General features: G+C 47.5%; 1 protein-coding gene across 11 annotated transcripts in view; it reads left to right on the top strand.

Moving 5' to 3' along the window:
• Nucleotides 1–20726, top strand: part of MED15 (mediator complex subunit 15) — a 71721-nt gene that overhangs the window by 17056 nt on the left and 33939 nt on the right. For all 11 annotated transcript variants that reach the window (XM_070626805.1, XM_070626806.1, XM_070626814.1 and 8 more), the window contains one exon: nucleotides 10832–10919. In XM_070626805.1, coding sequence (XP_070482906.1) covers nucleotides 10832–10919 — 88 coding nt within the window. Of the gene's footprint in view, nucleotides 1–10831; nucleotides 10920–20726 lie in introns of those variants that run through there.

The following is a 20726-nucleotide window of genomic DNA, read 5'->3' as shown; positions in this document are numbered from 1 at the left end:
ACGTAGGAGAGTTCCACTGGCGTTGTCAAGGAACCTGCCTTTATAATAAGAACCCTTGGGGACTGTGCATGCGTTTATGTGGGAGGAAGGGGAGGAGAGAGATGGGTGTGCATCCCAGAGGGAGCTGGCCCTGATTCTATGCTGATTCTGAGAGGTGGGCTGCAAGGTGATGATGTGCAGAATGTGTAGGGGTGTCAACTCTTCAAGGAGAAAAGTCCTGCAGCCAGTGGGAGATTCAGGGAAGAGTAGTCAGCTGCAGGAGGCATGTGGGTGAGCTGTCCTCGTGTTTGGGTGGAGGCGGTAGAGGAGATGGAGCAGAGGACTGTGGTGGGCAGAGCAGATGTGGAGAAAGACAGGGATGAGAGGGATGTGGACACAAGAACACCAGTCCCAGCGGCTTGGGCCTGTCTCCATCTCCTCTTTTGGTCAGTGTGTTCAGGACTTGTGGGTGCAGTACTTCATTCCCTTCCAGATAACACTGGAGAGGATTTCAAAACAGAAAGGTGTTTTCCATAATCTCTGCCCAGAGATGGCTGTTACTGACATTTTGATCTGTTTCCTCCAGTCTTGTTTCTGTGTGAGTATAATTTTATTTGCATGTATTTTAAATATGTAAAAATATATCTATCTGTATTTTTATTTTATTTATTTGTTTATTTGTTTGTTTTGAGGAAGATTAGCCCTGAGCTAACATCTGCCTCCAATTCTCCTTATGCTGAGGAAAACTGGCTCTGAGCTAACATCTGTGCCAATCTTCCTCTACTTTTTATATGTGGGATGCCACCACAACATGGCTTGATGAGCGGTGTGTAGGACCACGCCCAGGATCCAAACCAGCAAACCCTGGGCCACTGAAGTGGAGCACGCAAACTTAACCACTCGGCCACAGGGCCGGCCCCTGGAGAGCTCTTGAGAGTAAGTCTCCTCCAGGCTCCTCTGCACAGTTATCCCGCATGCTTGACCTGAGCATTTTGTTTACTATCTTGTTAAAGGTTCCATTATGGATTTTTCCAAACATTCACGGAAGTAGAGATAATAGAAAAATGGTCTTCCAGGTACTTTGAGAGTTAGCCACATATAGCCAATGTTTCACCCATCCCTCCCTGGACTGTTTTAAAATCGCATCCCAGACACTGCATGATTTCAACTGCCAGTACTGGAGTACAGCTCTCTAAAAGATGGAGCTTCCCTCCCGCCCCCAAATGCCACAGAATCATGTGAGGTAATCATTTTAATAAATTCTTGGGTTGGCAGAGAGCATCCTTACCACATGGTTGCCTGGTAGTGACTGGGACGTGCTAGGGGCTGTAACTGGGGGCGCTGGAGTGGTCCCAGGCCTGGAGCCCAGAGTCTAGTGCCTGGAAAGGGATCAAGAGGCCCCTCCAGCTCTCCTGGTTCTCTTAAGGCCAAACGAGCAGATTTGAATAAATGACGAACTCCTGTAGTCTTCTGAACCAGCTCAAATAACTACATGCTCTTTAAAGGACAGTGGTGTTTTCTCTAGGTGTAGTTTTTTCATTGATCTGGTTCCTTGGGAATTAAGAAATCTTGAGAGGAGAAATTGGAGAGCTTAAACAACCTAAGAGGAATGTGAAGAAAGTGTTTTAAGTTTCTTGTGTTTGTATGATTAAAAAATTTTAATACCCTTTCTTACATGTAGGTGGATGGTTAAATTCTGAAATACCTTTTTTTTTTTTTCTGCTTGAGGAAGATAGCCCTGAGCTAACATCTGTGCCAGTCTTCTTCCACTTTGTATGTGAGTTGCTGCCATAGCATGGCTGACGAGTGGTGTAGGTCCACGCCCAGGATCTGAACCTGCAAACCGGGGCCGCTGAAGTGGAGTGCACTGAACTTAACCACTACGCCACGGGGCCAGCCTCTGAAATACATATTTTTATCTTGTTAAAAACCACTTTTTTTTTAAGGTTTTATTTATTTTTAAAATTTTTCCTTCTTCTCCCCAAAGCCCCCAGTACATAGTTGTATATTTTAGTTGTAGGTCCTTCCAGTAGCATGTGGGACGCCACCCCAGCATGGCCTGATGAGCAGTGCCATGTCTGCACCCAGGATCCGAATCAGCAAAACCCTGGGCCGCCAAAGCGGAGCGTGCGAAGTTAACCACTTGGCCACAGGACCCGCCCCTAAAAAGCACTTTTATGTTTCTTTAAAAAGTCAGAGAACCAGAATGCAGAAGTGTGCTGACAAAGAAGTCGCAGTCGGGGATCTGGCCTGGCAAACATGCTTGCAGCTCCCTGTGAGTTTCAGAAGACGCCCTCCCTGTTGAGGGCAGGTGTTTGCTTTCCTTACTGTTGGAGGCTAAACAGTTGGTGTATTATCATTTCCTGCCTCTGAGATGAAACCACTTGGGGCGTTGGGGCAGTAAATCACAGCCGCAGAACCGAGAGAAGACCTAGGAGGGCACAGGATGCTGCTCTGTAGCTGTCTGAGGACCTGGTATATGGTCAGAAGACTCGACTGAACAACCCTGTGCGGGTGGAGGGCAGGGAAGGAATTTTCTGGCTGTAGTTGTGGTGAGGTACCTCTCAGGTGTGTAGGGGGTTTAGGGTGGTGACGAGGGGAGACTGCTTTGCCAAGTGCCTCTCTGACCGTTCTCTGACCCAGGGGCTACTGGGAGAACTGTGGAACATGGTAGGCTTTTTGAGACACTCCTGGGGTTCAAAATTGCTGATGAAGCAGAAGTTTCTTGTCTCTATGTTGACTGAGTCGGAAAGTTTAGAAAGTTGAAGGAGACCTTTCTTGATAATAACTGATGTTCACTGAGTATTTCTGCATGGCAGATTCTGTGGCATACTCTGTATGTGCTTTTGCTTTTTTTTTTTTTTTTTTGGTGAGGAAGAGTGGCCCTGAGCTAACATCTGTTGCCAATCTTCCTTTTTTTGTCTCCCCAAAGCCCCAGTACATAGTGTATATCCTAGTTGTAAGTCCTTCTAGTTCTTCTGTGTGGGACGCCTCCCTCAGCGTGGCTTGATGAGTAATGTGTAGGCCCATACCCGGGATCCAAACTGGCGAACCTGGGCTGCTGAAGCAGAGTGCATGAACTTAACCACTACGCCACCGGGCCAGCCCCTGTATGTGCATTTTATCATTTAACTTTTAATTATGTATTTTTTATTTTATCAAATTAATATATCCACATAAATTTTAAAAGTCAAGGGATGATAAAAGAATTAGGAGAAACTGTGGTGGTTTCCTACTCACCGTGTCTGCCCTGTGACTCTGCTCTTTTTCTGGCATATGCCAGTGATTCTAAGTACTGTGCATGTGCTGCCCTCTCTAGTCGTGATGTTTATGAGTTTTATGAATTATCTATTGACTTTCTCTTTGGCTTTGTACAGCCATTCTCTCTGCTGCTCCTTCATTCTGCCAGTATTTTACCTTCTGGGTAAATCGGTAATGAACGCTTACGTTTCGTTCCTACACAAATGGTATTCACAGCTGAGTGTAGTGGCGTACTGTGATCGTTTTTTCCCCCTAGAAAAAATTGCCTTCTTAAAAATCGGCCTAGCTTTCTGTGTACCTGTGGTTAACTCTTCCCATATCTTCCAGTCACCTCTCTGGGACAGTTCTCCCTGTGCTAAGTGCTACCAGGCCATCTCTCGGTTCCAACCTTTTTCCTGGACCTCCTTTGTGGAGCCCTCGTGGGCAGTGGCCAGGGGCGTGGTGAGGACAGACCTCGGTGTGCTTGTTTCTTGTCCGCTGTTGGGTCTCTGGTTTTGTGTATCCTGTGTTTTGTTCTTTTGGGTTCACTCACTCATAACACTCGCTTCCAGAGAAAGTGCTTGTGGGAGTTCAGTTTCTGGAGGCTGTGTCAGTTTGCGTGCATATAGACTTCTGGGTTGGAAATACTTCCTTAACGATTGGGAAGCATGTCCCTCTGCTTTTTTCCTCCACTGCTGCTTTTGTGATGGCCCAGTGCTTCTCCTCTTAGTAAGCTTTACTGTGGCTTGCCTTGATCCCAAAACTCGCGTCCTGTGCTTCAGGGGGGAGGTTCCTTCGAGTCATTTCACGGGGAGTTTCATTCCTGCCACTCCCTGTGCTTACTCTCCTGATGTTTGAATGTTGGCCCTTTGGCCCTCTTCTAATTTTTTTAATCTTTTATCTCCTGTTATCCATCTGTTTGTTAGCTCTCTTCTCTGGGGGATTTCCTCAGTTTTATCTCTGACCTTTCACTGCTAATGCTTTTATTTCTAAGAACTCTTTTTTTTTTTTTTGTAATCTGACTTTTCCCATTTTATAGCATCCTATTCTTGTTAAATGGATGCAGTGTTTTAAAGATAGTTTCTTGACATTGTCTTCTTCCTGCTGAGTTTCTGATAGCTCCAAACGACTTTTCTCCTAGGGTCTTTGTCTACCATGTTAGAGTGTCTGGGAGCCCTTGGTTGGCTGCTCACTCTAAGAGAGGGGCACTGCAAAGGCAGGTGGACTCTCTGAGCACAAGGTGGCCTGTCCACTGGGAGGTTCATTCACTGGGGGCTTATGTGGCTTCAGGTCTCTGAGTCTTTCCTCCAGAACATGGTCTTCCAAATGCTGGGCTGCAGGCTGAAGGCCTGGGCGCCGTGCTGCAGGAAGCCGTGGGTAGGGAGGTGGGCAGGCGGCCGAGTCTCAGCACTTGGTATGGATCCAGTCACTCGGATGGCCATGCAGTCTGCTGCTTTCATTATCCTCCCCATGCCTTCTCAACCGGGTGGGTTGACCCCCCTGTCCAATGACTCTCCTTTCTATGCTTTTCCATAGAATAAATCTCTAGCTGTCTCCTGGTGTGGAGGTGGTTACCCAACAATGTGAAGTGGGGGAGGGCATGCGGGCATGGCTTTCTCCTGGGAATCCTTCCATTTGCCCTTGGACCCACGAGCACCTGGCACACCCTGTCCTGAGCCTCGCAAAGTTCTAGGCCTGTCACCAGGTTGGCTCTCAGCCCTCCTCACTGTCCCTTACTTAGCACTCCATTTTCTTGATTGGCTTGCTGTGTCCATCACCACCCGCCATCAGCTTTCCAGCCTCTGAGAGGCTGTTCTTGGGGCCGCCACTCCCATTCTTCCCGTCTTTGTGAGTTTGTGTTAGAGAAAAACAAAATCCCTTTTTTCTGTGCTTTAAGTAAGGTTTTGGTATGGAACAAAATTAGATGTGCAGGTTCAGTCCCTCGTTCCAACTTGGAGATTCCTATCTCGTTTAATTTTGTTTTTGCAATGAAATGTTTCAGGGAACACGTTAATTTGGATTGTGATGTCAGCTGGCTCAGCTGAAGCCAGTGCCTCCCCTGTCATCTGGCTTCGTCCTTCTGCAGGCAGAGGTTTCCTCTCTTCAGAGGGCCAGAATAGTTCATTTGGAACCTGTGTGTTTTTCATTCTGACTGATTCCTTATCATCCTCCTCTCCAAATAAATTCCTGATTTTTAAAAAATTTGATGCCTAAGAGGGTGTAATATTTTTGAGGAACAAACCAAAATTACAGAGTGAAAAATAGGTCCCTTCTGAATTGAAAGTATGAAACCCATAGATGTGATGAGAATCAGTGAAAGTTGGTTTCCCTCTCAGGGCCAGTGTAGTGATTTGCTTTCCTTCTGGTCCATCTTCACTTCCTATCCCTTCTGGAGGCGGGCTCAGTGGATGCCTTGGCACTGGGGCAGGGCAGAAGCTTCGGGGCCGGCCTCATCCACATGCGGTGTATGGGCCCAGCTGGCATTTAGGGAGGGTGGGGCAATTCTCTCTTGTGCTGGCCTGAACTGTGCCTTATGCTGAGAGCTTGCCCCCAAACATGCAGGGCCATTGCAAAGGCCTGGGGTGAGAGTGGGCTGGGTACTTGAGCATCAGGGCTGGGCTTGAGCTGCAGAAGGCCTGGAGTATTAGGAGCACCTTTTCCTCTCTCTCTGGTAGGTGGCTGGTGAAAGTGTGGTAGAAATCTTTTTTAATCTGGCAAAATCTTTTTCCCTTTATGGTGTCTGCTTTTGGTGATGTGCTTAGGAAGGATTCCTCATCCCGATATTATATAACTATCCTCTCGTTGACTTCTGGCACTTTTATGATTTGGGTTTTTACACACACAAGGTGAAGGGTCGCACAAGTGAGCTGCATGCTTCTGTCCCAGACGGGTGAACAGACTGTTTGCACACATAGGCGGCACTTCACCTGGAGGCTTCTCTTGAGGAGTGGCGTGAGGCTGGCCAAAACTCCCGCCCCATGAGAGGTCACTTGGTTGATGGGTGTTGTGGTTCTCAAATCAGAAGTTTCCTCTGGGAAGAGTGAACGTCTGTCACACAGATGGATGGGCAGAAGGCATCCTGTGCACCTGAGGTCAGGAGGGTGAGTCTGTGACCCACAGGGGAAGAACCTTTCTGCTTTAGACACCAGCAGAAGACCAGAGGAGCTCATTCTCCTAGAAATTGAAGCATTCATTCAGCAGTGGGGAAAGAAGTTAGACCTGGGCAAAGAGGCCTGGAAATGCCAGGGGCAGTGTTGAGGAGAGAGGTGTCAGGAGAGGTGAGAGGACCCTTGGTGTGAACCAGGCCCTTTAGAATGGAGCTCAGGCAGCCGGAGGGCAGGGGAGACTGCTTCATGATTCTGATCAGCATACCTGTGTGAAGGCCCCTCCTGAGAAATTCGCAGCCCAATAAGGCTATGGAGCTGCGCACCGAGGGGGCACGCTTCCAGGTGGCTCGTAGTTCCAGTGGGAGAAGAGCTCTGCCTGAAGAAGCCACACACGCTCCCTGCTGTCATCTGCTAGGAAGGGGGCGACACAAACGTCATCACACATTGGAGGTATTTTGGGATGCACACTTAGGCCGACTGTTCTGTTTTCTTTAACACACACTAGTGCTTCCTGTGTGCCAAGTGCCTGACGATGTTAACTCCTGTAATCCTCAGAACAGCCCTGTGATGTGGGCACTGTCACCATCCTCCCTCTGCAGGTGCCAGCGTGCAGGTGCTGCCTTATCTAGGGTCCTCGGCTTGGGGGAGGAGCCATGAGAGACAGCCTGGGGCATTAGCACACTTCGAGCTTATGTCCACATAAACCTTCCCAAGGACACACAGTTTGCCAGTTTTTTGGCTTTATCCTATGCTGATTCAGATTACAAGTACTACAACTGGACTCTGGTTGAAAATTGAGTTTCCCAATTTGCGGACAGGGTGGAGATGAGGAAGAGCAGGTCGTGCCAAGGCTGGGCCTGTCCTCACACTGTGCCCCTTCTGTGTACCTCCCTTCATCCTGGCCACAGCCCTTTTAGAGTGCTCCTTTACGAGGAGGACATGCTTAGGGGTGGAGTGCCTCTCCCAAGACCCAGAGCTGGCGAGTAGCCAGGTCGGAATTTGAGCCCCGGTCCTTGCGATTCTGGAGCCTAGGCCCTCCCTCCTCTGTCTGCTTCCTGCCCCTGCCACTTGGACATGCTTGTTCGATGCTTGATTTCCCCGGTCCCTGCCACACCGATTCTCAGTTCTGCACATCGTGTGCCATCAAAATGCATGGTGTTACCACTCCTTGTGTTAAAATTAGCCAGTTTTTTGGTCCAGTGCTGATTATTGCCTGCTGCACACGGAGGTGCGTACCACAGTCTTTGCTCTCAAGTTGTTCATAGGGCAGTGGGGCCAACAGCCAGAAAGCCAGCAGTTCCCACAGGAGGTGCCGCGGGTGTAGTTGAAGTGACCATGGAGTTTCCTTGAGGCAGAGAGTAGGGGTGCCCGGGTGGGAGCAGGGTCAGAGGGCCCAGCAGACATGGCTGGTGGGAAGGTCAAAGCAGCGTGCCAGGCAGCAGGGCTCTGGGGGAGTGAGCGGAGCAGATGGATGAAGGAGTGAGTGGGCTTCTCAGCTGCATGGGCTGCCTGCCTCTCTGGTAAGGAACGAGGCCTTGAAGCACACGGGGACATACAGGCCACTTCCCATGCCCACTGGCAGTCGTGTGGCTCAGGTAGCTCCCAAGGGGAGGGAGTTGGGGTAGGAATGGAACCTGGAAACAGGAGCTGTTCGGAGGGGATTGCCACAGGTACAGTGAGAAATGAGGTCAGGATTTGAACTTTAGGGAATGGAGGTTAGAATTGGGAAGCCAAGCGGGGGTTCCCAGGTTTCTTGCCTGGGTGATTGGTGGACACAGAGCTAAGGTTACAGGGTGTTTTCTTGGTGTGCCACCACTGGCCGCTCAGGTGGGGTCTGCCCAGTGAGGGCATCCTCCAGACCCCTGGTGGGGATCTCACAGGGCCTGTGTGATGGATCACGTCCTCCTCTAGGAGGCTCCGGTCTAAACCAGATGCCAGTCGAACCCTGACTGGGCAGACAGGCATAGCCGTGGCAACCAGGAGGAAGCTAGACTGAGGGAGCTCGTGGAGCCCAGGACCCAGTAAGGGGCTCTGTGCTCTGAGCCAGCGTCAGTCCTCCATCCATCTTCTCAGAGGGCTGGTCATGCCCAGGCAGTGGCCACCAGACAGACTCCTTTTGTGACAGTGCTAATGCCACCCTGACAGTGTCAGATTTGTTGATGGCCATTTGGGGTCCTCCCTTGTGAGCTGACACCAGTTTTGCTCCTTGACCTCTCCCAACTGGGTGGGCCCTCGTCTTCCTGGCCTAGACCTCAAGGCTTGCTTGTGATGTGTTGGTTGTTCACAGTTGTTTCTCTGAGTCCATAACCTGCGAGTCTGCCAACCCTATCAGGCAGCTTGGGAGGACTGCTTTTAGCCAGCCAGGAGCCTGGCATAGCGTGCAGAGATTGCTGCTCTTGGGCACAGAGCCCATCTGTCTAGCAGAGTCCTATTCTCAGAGGCCTCAGCACCTCTCTCTGCCTCTCTCTGCTTCACACCTTGGCTCCTGGCTCCAGCTTCTACCCACGGCCTCCCCACTGCCCCCAAGCCGTGCTCTAGGCTGTCCAGCTGGCCAGCAAGTGTCCCCTTCTATGTCCACTGTTCTCCTCTGGGTTGCCCCGTTGGTCTGCAGCTCTGTGGCCCTCAGCTCTGGGCAAGTCTTTCTGTGACAGGGTTTGCCTCACACTGCTGTTGGGAGGTGGGAAGGGGAACAGATGTGGTCCTGGGGGGCACAGGTGAGGCACCTTTCTGAAAACTGGTCGACTCAGTCACTTCCCTTGTGGGAAATGCTCAGTGACTTAGAGCCTACCAGGTGATGTCTCTCAATCTCCACGTGTGGAGCCCCTGTCCCATGCTGGCCTCAGCATGTGCGTGCCGGGTCCTGGCCTGCCAGCCTTGCTTCCCCACGAGTCAGACTTTGAGTTGTCCTGCTGCATCATTCCTCTTGCCTCTCTCTTGTGGCCTTCGTCACATTTCCCCTCATGCATGTGTCTGCTCCACTCTGGATGCCTTTACTAGCAGGAGCCTGTTGCCATCTCCTTGCCTTTCTGCAGGCTTGAGGAAGCAAACTGGGGTAGGGACTCTGAATGCACGTGTTGAATGAGTTATCTAGCAGTGTGGTAGCTCAACGTCATTTTATTTTTCTTGATGCATTAATACAGATTTGTTTATCTCTTAGCATTTAGCCTCTTTTCTGGGATTTCTTTAAGGATTACAAACATGATTCTGCAGCCCGTGTGTGCACTCTTTCAGTGCTCTGGGGTTGGTTGGTTTGTTTGGCGTGGTCAGAAAGCTTTTGAGCAGCAGCTGGACCTGGCTTGTCTCATTCACTCGAGGTGAGGCAGCAGAGCCCTGACATGCTTGTTCATTTGTTTATCAGCAGGCCCAGCGCTGGGAAGAGAGGCAGGGAGGCGCAGCCCATGGGGCAGAAGGCAGGCTGTGAGCAGTTGGATCAGGCTCGGGACCTGAGCCTGAGCTGCCCCTTCCTTTCTAACGAATGCACAAGTGTTCTTATCGTGGTGTGGGTGTGAGTGTGGGTGTGGGGTGTGCTACCCTTCGAGGGGAGCTCCATGTGCTCGGCTCTATCCCAGCAGAGCATCAGCGTGATGAAGACCTGTAATAGGATTCCGTCTGTTATTGTACATATGTTAGCAAATGTCGGGGTTTTTTCTTTTTCTTTTTCTTTCTCCTTTTTTCTTTTTTCTTTCTCTCTCTCTTTTTTTTTTTTTGCTGAGGAAAATTCACCCTGAGCTAACGTCTGTTGCCAGTCTTCCTCTTTTTGTATGTGAGCTGCCACCACAGGATGGCCACTGACAGAGGAGTGCTGTAGGTCTGCGCCCAGGAACTGACCCAGGCCACTGAAGTTGAGTGCACCGAACTTAACCAGTAGGCCACCGGGGCTTGCCTGCAAATGTGTTTTTCAAGATGTTTTCCACGTTTGTGTGGTCTGTCTCCTCTTGTCTCCAGCTAGAAGTTGTTGAAGTTGGGGCTTGTCTTCTTGGTTCTACTTGGAGAACCTGCATATTCTACTTAGAGACCTTTTCCTTGGGAGGGACTGAGAGGTGACTTCACGTGGCCCCTCCATTTTACAGAGAAGTAGTCTGGAGCCAGGGTCCTACTGCCTGAGTTGGGTGGGGACCCAGGCCACTCAGAGAGCAGGAAATGAACACTGACTGGCCACCCGGCTGTCTAACGTGCACTTGATTTTGTGCTCGAGGTGAGCCATCCCCAGGCCTGCCCTCTCTGCCCCCTCGAGCCAGGGTAGCTACTTTGCTTCATGGTGACTGCCTTTCCTGTTCCTTCCTTCTAGTGACCCTGCCCTCTTACTCCCTTGCTCAGCTGACTTTCATTGCTCTGCTGAGCACCCCTCCCTTCACGCCTCTCCTGGACCTCAGCCAGGCTGGTATGCTGAGGGCCAGCACTGCAGCTGCCCTGGGGCAACTGCTGTGCAGGGCCTGCCGGGCAGGAACCTTGTAGGAGCAGACTTGTCAGTGTGTGTCAACATCTCTTCTCCTTTTATGTTTCAGCGAGGATGCCATGAGAAAAGCTGGCGTGGCCCACAGTAAATCCAGCAAGGATATGGAGAGCCATGTCTTCCTGAAGGCCAAGACCCGGGTAAGGCCCTGGTGGGTGGAGCCCTCAGGAGAGAGGCTGGGGAAGGCAAGGGTGCAGTGCAGACTCTAGCAGCCTTCTGCCTGGAGAGTAGGGATGGGGTGGCTGCTTACCAATTGATCCTGGGCACTGTTGGTGGTGCCTGCAGCACTCGGTGGGTCTTCCTGTGTGTCTGTGGTACAGGCACAGGGAGGGTACTGGGTGGACACCCAAGATGCAAGCCCTGCCTCCGGCCCCGCACCTTACTTCCATCACCCTCCATTTGTGATCAGACCTGTGAATCCTGCAGGGCACTCACTCAGGCCCCAGCTGCTCTTGCAGAAGGGATGAGAGTGCTCTGAATAAGAATTGACTCTGGGGGCTGGCCCAGTGGCACAGTGGTTAAGTGCGCATGTTCCACTTCAGCGGCCCGGGGTTCGCCGGTTTGGATCCTGGGTGTGGACATGGCGCTGCTTGGCAAGCCGTGTTGTGGTAGGCATCCCACATATAAAGTAGAGGAAGATGGGCATGGATGTTAGCTCAGGGCCAGTCTTCCTCAGCAAAAAGAGGAGGATTGGCAGCAGATGTTAGCTCAGGACTGATTTTCCTCAAAAAAAAAAAAAAAAGAACTGACTCTGTCTTCAGCCTCAGCCCTCCTGGGGGTCCTTACCTAAGCCCCACAGCACCCTGACACATGGGCCCAGAAGGGTCCCTGTTCCCTTTTGTTAAGTGATGAAGGTGATGCTCGTGGAGGTTGAGGCCTTGAGCAAGGACCCAGGCATAGGAATGTCACAGGTGAGTCACTGGGGAGCATTTCCTCTGTGTGAGCTCTTGCCCTGAACTCGGTGTCACCCTGTGAGCTTCGAGTGACCACCTCCTTTCCTCCATGTGCTCTTCCTGGGGCAGAGCTGTTTTGGTAGAAATGAAGCAGAACAGGCACAGAGAAGCCAAGTGGTTTGTCTGAGTTTACCCAGCTCATGCAAGGTGGGGCGGATACTCAGGGCTTTTGTTCTGTATGACGCCTGCCCTGCCTCACAGACCCTGAGCACACCAACCGCTCCACTGGGTGTGCCCTGTGTACCTTGTGCCCAGGTGTGGCATTGGAGCTCCAGGACACACGCATGTGCCAAGAATTAAAAGTAGATGCTGTTTATGGCCCTTGATTGGATAAACCAACTGTCAAGACATATGGGGGTCCGTTGGGGACATTTGAACATGATCTGAGTGTTTAAATGAGGTAACCTTTTGAAATGGAAAGGTAGAGATCAGTGGCTGGAGGGAGCAGGTTCCAAACCAGAAACCACCTCTACAGTCTGGTCTTAGAGGTCAGAGCACACAAGTATGTGTTTATGAATACATATAAGTGCAGGGAGGAGCTCCAGGAGCACATGTACTGAGGCGGAATGGGCTCTGCGCTCTGGACACATAGGGTAAGCATTTTCTTTTTCTTTCTATAACAACTTTATTAAGAGCGAATTCATATACTATACAATTCACCCGTTTAAACTGTACAACTCAGTGACCTTTAGGATATTCAGAGTGATGCAGCCATCACGACAATCTAATTTTAGAACATTTGTAAAGTAAATTATACCAATTAGCCATCACTCCCTATTTTCCCTCAACCCTTAGCTCTTGGCAATCACTTATCTGCTTCTTTTGTGATGGATTTACCTGTTCTGAACTTTTCATATAAATGCAATCATACAATATATGTTTTTGTGACTGGCTTCTTTTACTTAGCTTCTCCCCCGCCCCCCAGCTGAGGAAGATTGACCCTGAACTAACATCTGTTGCCAATCTTCCTCTTCTTTTTGTCCCCAAAGCCCGATCAAGTAGTTGTATATCCTAGTTGTAAGTCATTCTGGTTCTATGTGAGATGCCACCGCAGCATGGCTTGATGAGTGGTGTGTAGGTCTGCGCCCAGGATCCAAACCCCAGGCCGCCAAAGCAAAGTGTGTGAACCACGGGGCCAGCCCCCACTTAGCATAATATTTTCAAGGCTCATCCGTGAACCGCATTGTAGCATGTACTTTATTCCTTGTTATGGCCAAATAATACTCCATTATATGCATATACTACATTTTATTTATCCATTCATCAGTTCATGGACATTTGGATTATTTCCACTTTTTGGCTATTGTAATAGTGCTGTTAGGAACATTTGTGTCCAAGCTCTCCTGTGGACATATGTTTTTCATTTCTCTTGGGTGTATACTTAGGAGTGGAATTGCTGGTAACTCTTGTTTACCCTTTCAAGGAACTGCTAGACTACTTTCCAAAGCAGCTGCACCATTTTACATTCGCTTTAGCAGTCTATGAGGTTCCAGTTTCTCCATTCCTCATCAATACTTGTTTTTGTTTGTCTTTTTTATTTTAGCCATCATAATGGATGTGAAGTGGTATCCCATTGTGGTTTTGGTTTGCATTTCCCTGATAACTAATGATTTTGAGCATCTTTTCGTGTGCTTGTCAGTCATTTGTATATTTTCTTTGGAGAAATGTTTATTCAGATCCTTTGCCCATTTTAAAATTGTATTTTTGGTCTTTTTATTGGTATATTGTAAGAGTTCTTTATGTATTTTGGATACAAGTCTCTTATTAGGTATATAATTTGCAAATATTTGGGGGGATGAGATATTTTTATTGTTTCTCTTAGTTTGTATTTTCTTATAATTCACAGAACTTTGATGAAGGCATACTGAGTTATTTCAGCTTTTGAAATGCAAAACTTGTTGGTTCAGTGTTGTTGGTTATGTATTGCTTTGTAAGGAACTACCCCAAAACTTAATGGCCTAAAGCAATGAGTTATCATTCCTCCCGATTCCGTGGGTCAGGATTGGGGCAATTGGTATTGCTTGGCTGGCCATTCTGCTGGTCTCACTTGTGCCCCCTCATGCAGCTACATTCAGCTGGCAGCTGTGCTGGGGTGGAAGGTCCATAAAGGCTTCACTCATGTGTCTGCTCATCAGTTTTCCCAGTGTGGCCTCCACTTGGTGTCTCCAGCAGCATAGCCCAGACTTCCTTACAGTATGGCAGCTGGCCTCCAAGCAGAAGGAGGTGGAAGCTGTCAGTTCTCAGAAGTCTTAGAACATCACTGGGCTATAGCAAGTCCTAAGGCCAGTGCAGATTCAGGCCAGGGGGAATTGCCTCCACCTTTTGACGCGAGCAGTGGCTCTGTGTACAGGGAGGCCAGCGATTGTTGCTGGCCATCTGGAGACTGGCTGCCACAGAGACCCTCCCAGCAGCTGAGGAATAAGCCTTCCATCCTGAAGGGTGCATCTGACAGCACGACAGCCCCCTCACTGTCTTAGCCTCTGCCTTACTGCTGCCCACATACCGCACCTTGACCATTTCAGTCCCATTTCCTTTGATCAAGCTGGTTCGAAATCCCTAACTCCCAAGAGGAGGCCCTGACTATTTGGAAGAGAGGTATTTATAAGAGTGGTGTTGGAAATCTCCTCTCTCGTTTTAGAGAGACAGACGTACTGCTTGGCCATGGTTGTCTGATGTCCATCTTTTCACTACTGCTCAAGCCCACGTGGAGCTGCCTGTCAGTTAGTGCCTGAGGCCCTTCCTCGCAGGTGCGACTCTGGGAGGACTCTCCAGGTCAGATGGCAGCCCGGGCACACTTGTTACCTGCCCCTCCTGCCTGAGACCCCATTAGAATGACTGTGAAAGAATTTAAAACATGGGACCCCAGAGCAAGGAAAAGGATGGGGAAGAATGATTTCTGTTTCTAGGCTCCAGGAGGGCTTAGGAGGTGAAGGAGGCCACAGAAGAAGGGGCTGACCTTCAGTTGGAATCCTGGCAAGCTGGCAGTTCCAGAGGTATCCACATCAAAGGAAAGTAGGGGACTGATGGGCACCTCAGGTTGCATAGTGTGTGCCCCAGGGCAAGGAAAACCTTGATTGTTCTTGTCTAAAAAGAATTTACTACATTGCCTGGTGTGGGCTTGTGCTTGCAGTGCAGGAGTTAGCACCCCAAGTTAAAGCCTTCTCCATGCTGTTGTTGGCTGGCTTCAGGTCTCATTGTTCCTCGGAAGTGATGTCCCCTTGCAGGGCCCTGTTCTGCGTGCTTCACCTCTGAGCTCCTTTGACCCCACATCAGCCCTATGAACCAACCTCCCAGTTTGCAGACGAGGAAGCTCAGGCACGTGGATGCTAGTTAACTTGCCCAGGATGCCACACAGCCAGGCAGAGGTAGAGCCAGGATGGGAACCTGGGGAATCTGGTGTCAGAGCTTGCACTCTTAGCCACTTCTCTTGCTTCCTCCCATCTAACAGAGCAGAAGACACCCACACATCCACTTTAATGTTGCAGCACCTTAATCCCTACAGGTGGGACTACTCTCTGTGTAAAGGAGACTGACAGAAGCAAAAATAACTGTGCCTGGGAGTGGTGGGTGATTGTAATAATGGCAACTCAGAACACTCACACCAGCCTTCTGAAGGTTCGGGAGGATTTGGCATTTGCTGGACGAGAACACAGTGGTTCTGGGACCTCTCTGTTAGCACCTATGGTGGCAGTGTGTGGCAATGCTTACTACGAGTGTGTTTCTGAACATTTGCTTATTACTTGGTTGTCAAGTTAAACTTATATGTTAAACACACACCAACTCTTTTGCACTTAATGTAGTGATATGCAGAAGTAGTATATGTCTCTGGTTTACAGTGTAGAAATGACCAGTGTGGAACTGAACCCCTACTAGGGGCCAAGGTGAAATTCAGGGACCAGGGAGGCTGAGAGCATCAGAAATGGGAAGCTGCCTTGGGACTAATCAACAGGGAGGACCTTAGCTGAACAGCCAACCAGCTGGAATAAATAGAGACAAGCACAAGCCTAGGAAATAGGGTCAGGCCCAGCTGCACGCTCAGCAAGGGAGGAGGAGGATGCCTGCATACATCTGATAAAAGGAGAAACCTTCCTACCTTAAGTCTTTTAACAGACCTCACAAGCCCAGGGTCGGGCTTTTGACTGAATCTGAATACATTGTCCACTATTGGTGTTTAATCCAAGGCAGTTATTGGAGTGCCCAAGAATTCAGGCATTAGAAGCACTGAGTCTTAGAGCTGAGAAAAGCAGATTGCGTACGTTAAAAAATGTGAATACATGAGGTTGGCCCAGTGGGGCAGTGGTTAAGTTCACATGTTCCACTTTGGCGGCCCAGGGTTCGCTGTTTCAGATCTCACATGCAGACCTACACACCACTCGTCAAGCCATGCTGTGGCAGGCATCTCACATTTAAAAAGGAGAGGAAGATGGACACAGATGTTAGCTCAGACCCAGTCTTCCTCAGCAAAAAGAGGAGGATTGGCAGCCAATGTTAGCTCAGAGCTAACCTTCTGGAAAAAAAAAAATGTGAATACATTTTCTTTTTTTTTTTTATAATTATCATTTTTTTTAAGATTTTATTTTATTTTTTTCCTTTTTCTCCCCAAAGCCCCCCAGTACATAGTTGTATATTCTTCGTTGTGGGTCCTTCTAGTTGTGGCATGTGGGACGCTGCCTCAGCGTGGTTTGAAGAGCAGTGCCATGTCCGCGCCCAGGATTCGAACTAACGAAACACTGGGCCGCCTGCAGCGGAGCACGCGAACTTAACCACTCGGCCACGGGGCCAGCCCCATGAATACATTTTCTTAATAACTGCTGAGATCTACCAAAAAGCCCTGGTGCTGCTGGTTTGTATGAAGGTCCAGTAGGCAGTGCTCCTTCGCTCTGTTCTGTCTAAATGTGTGACAGTCAGGACTCTTCCTGTGCCCTCCTTAGCAAAGGCACTTGTTCAGAAGCCTAATTGTGAATTCTGATTGTTTGGTTTTCAGTAGCTGTATTTCCCATAGCATGTATTACACTGAGAGAAGTACTTTATAAACACTTTGTCTCGTCCTTTTTAGCATTTTCTCCAGTTTACTTCTAAAGAAACCGAGATGTAGGGCAAGTCAGTGGGGTAGCGTGAGGAGCTAGCTTTCTTTTGTTCATATTTTTTAATTTAAGCTAGATAAGGAACCTATTGGCATTTGTTTTATTGTTCCGTTTTTTTGTATGTTTAAAATATTTTATGCTGTATAAACATAAAATGTTAAAGTATGTGAATCACCTTATCAAAGTCAGTGAGAACACTAACTCTGGAGAACCTGCTCTGGGATTTGATATATTTTTCAATATATGAGGAAAACTTTCAAACAGACTTTGTAGAAACTGACAAACTGATCCTAAGGGAAATTCAGGGGACCCCGAAAAGCCAAAACAATCTTGGAAAAAAACAAACTTGGAAGACAAACTTCCAAATTTTAAAATGTACTACAAAGCTGTGGTAATCAAGAACACGTCATACTAGCATAAAGATGAACGTGTAGATCAATGGGGTAGAATTGAGAGTCTAGAAATAAGCCCTCATATTTATTGTTAATTGATTTTTTTGACATGAGTGTCAAAAGATTTCAGTGGGAAAGAAGTCTTTTCAACAAATGGTTCTGGGACAACTGGATTACCACATATAAAATACTGAGGTTGGATCCTCTTTTTATACCGTAATCAAAAATTAACTCAGAATAGATCAAAGGCCTACATTTAAGAGCTAAAACTATAAAACTCTTAGAAAGAAATATAGGCATAAGTCTTTGTGACTTGGGTTAGGCAACAGTTTCTTACATGCGACACCAAAAGCACAAGCAACAAAAGAAAACAGAATAATTTGACTTCATCAAAATTAAAAACTATTGTGTACCAAAGGACACCATCAAGAGTGAAAAGACAGGCATGGAATGGGAGAAAATATTTGCAAATCATATATCTGAAAAGGAACTGGTTTCCATAGTATATAAAGAACTCCTGCAACTCAACAAGAACAACAAAACCTAATTCAAAAATGGGCAAAGGACTTGAATAGATGTTTCTCCAAAGAAGACATACACATGGCCAAGAAGTACATGAAAAGATGCTCAGCATCACTAGTCATTAGGGAAATGTGAATCAAAACCACAGTGAGATACCACTTCACACTCATGGTGGCTATAATAAAAAAAGACAAACAAGAAGTGTTGGTGAAGATGTGGAGAAATTGGAACCTCATACATTGCTGGAAGGAATGTAAAATGGTGCAGCCACTGTGGAAAACAGTGTGATGATTCCTCAAAATATTAAACAGAGGGTTACCATATGACCCATATGTCCACAGAAACTTGTACACAAATATTGATAGCATTATTCATAATAGCCAAAAAGTAGAAACAACCCAAATCTTTATCAACTGATGAATGGGTAAACAAAATGTGATATATCCATATATTGGAATATTATTTGACTATATAAAGGAATGAAGTACCAGTACATGCTACAGCATGAATGAACCTTGAAGACATCTTCCTAAGTGTAATAAAACAGTCACAAGGGACCACATATTATATGATTGAGTTTGTGTAAAATGCCCAGAATAGGTACATCTAGAGAGACAGTGTATTATTAGTTTCCGGTAGCTGCTGTAACAAATTATGACAGACTTGAAGGCTCTACTCTCTGGGCCCATGGCTTTGGCCTCTTGTCCCAAGGCTCTACCCTTGTGGTCATCTTTCCTTTTCCTGAGTGGCACATGTTTGCAGCTGAGTAGTTTTATCGGCCTGTTTCCTGCCTGTAGAATTTTCGGAGTCTGACGCATTTCTTTGATTTCATCCAGTCTATGTCCTTTTCAGTCCAAGCTGGTAATGTTTCTGCTGGTATAACACACAAGAACCTTGTGGGTCTCCTGTGTATATGACAGGATTCACATCATTAGACAAGAGGTTTCTCCACAGATGATTCCTGGATAATTTCATCCCTATTCCTGGCTTCCATGAGATGATTGAGGGGATTCTTGAATCACATGCCTAATCTCTTTGGCACTAGCAAAATTTGTCCAGCCCCCTTTGGCGTTCTCTCCAGAGCACACTTTCCTAACAGTGAAATCTCCTAATTTTAGCATTTTTTTGCAATCTGAATAGCCTGGGAATTTCCCAAATCATCCAGTCCAGGTTTCTTTTAGCTTAACAATTCTTCCCTCAATTTATCTGTTTTCTCTCACTTTTTTTTTTTTTTGGTGAGGAAGATTGACTCTGAACTAACGTCTGTTGCCAGTCTTCCTCTTTTTGCTTGAAAAAGATTGTTGCTGAGCTAACACCTGTGCCCATCTTCCTCTATTTTGTGTGTGGAATGCCACCACGGCATGGCTTGATGAGCAATGTCTATGTCTGCACCTGGGATGCAAACCTGTAAACCCCAGGACTCCGAGGCAGAGCACGCACACTTAACCACTATGCCACCGGGCTGGCCCCTGTCCTCTCACATTTTACTATAAGCTGTAAGGAGAAACCAGGCCAGACCTTCAATGCTTTGCTTAGAGGTCTACTCAGCCAAATATCCAGATTCATAGCTTGTAAGTTCTGCCTTCCACATAACTAGGATATAGTTCAGCTAAACTTTCTGCCGTTATGTAACCAGGATTCTCTTTCCTCTAGTTTCCCAGAACACGTTCCTCATTTCCTCTGAGTCCTCACCAGAAAACACCTTCAATATTCATCTTTCTACCAACATTCTGCTTTTAATGGTATATGCATTCTCTAAGACGATACGAGCTTTCTTTACCAGTCTCCCACTCCCTTCCTGAGTCCTAACTGGCAGTTTTTCACAACATCCATGTTTCTGCCACCAGCATTCTCTGTTGCCTGACCTGTTCCTGCCTGCCCCTTAGCTGTTGTGAACTGAGAGTTAGATTGAAAGAGCCAAGGGTGCGGCAGTCTTGTTAGCAAGAATGTGTCTGAAGTGGTGGCTTACATTTGTATTTCTGTGTGTTTTGATTTCCCCAGAAGACCACAGCTCGTCAGGAGTTGGAAAGTTACAGCCTGACTCTTCTCTTATAAAGCTACCCATACACTTACCATCTGATGGCAGTGCAAAATAGTAATTGTCCTTAATTCTGGCTTTTCTTCCACATTTATTAGGTGGAATTTTTCTGCAAAGAAGGGTTTTCTTTCGTCAACTAGGGATATTTGCTTGCTTGAAATACAGCCTGTTCAGGACCACCAGGAATGCCTTCCTGTTCATTGCAAGGAGTTGCTGTCCTTGGTACCCCCAGGGGTGACCTTTGGAGCTTGGGGTGGGGCTGAGGATGCATTCTCTTCCTGAAAGTAACATTATGAGCTTGGGCTCTGCAACTAGTGTGTTTCAGTCCATTGCTGTTGTTCATTTTGGTGCTTAGATGGTCCCACCCTCACCAGGTGGTGCCCCCAAGCACCCTCCTGTCCCTCGTGGGGCCCTTTATCGTGACTTCTGTGGTCGTTTGTTGCTTGCTCGCATCCTGGCCCGGAATCGGCCATTCCTCTAAGGAGCCTTGGCTCCTTTGTGAGGGTGAAATGGTGTTTAGGGGGTGTGCTGTAGGCACTGGGCTGCTCATGGCTTTTGCACCTTTTTGTGAACAGAGTTAAGTGATACATTTTTGAAATAACCGCCACCTCAAAACCCCCACAATTTCACATTGATACTTCCAATTCAAATTTAACCTGATGGGTTTACTTTCATTTTAAACATGTATATCTTTTCTCATACTATAAATATCTTAGCTTCTAATATCATTAGCATAATTACTTGCTTTACTCTAAAATACTTTCAGAAGAAACATTCTAATATTGCCACTAATATTAGTAACAAATAATAAAGTGTGGGATGAAGTTTAAGATTTCTTTGCAGCTCTGTTTGTCCTTAAAATATATCATTACTACTAAGGACATACAGTTTGTTTTGTTTTGTTTTGCTTTTGTTGTTTAAAATGATTACTCTAAAGAATTCTTTCCTCTATATGGTT

The sequence above is a fragment of the Equus przewalskii genome, chromosome 7 (genome assembly GCF_037783145.1).
Source record: "Equus przewalskii isolate Varuska chromosome 7, EquPr2, whole genome shotgun sequence".
Taxonomy (NCBI): Eukaryota; Metazoa; Chordata; class Mammalia; order Perissodactyla; family Equidae; genus Equus; species Equus przewalskii.
The sequence above is the reverse complement of the archived record's forward strand: the minus strand, read 5'-3'. Positions and strand labels throughout refer to the sequence as shown.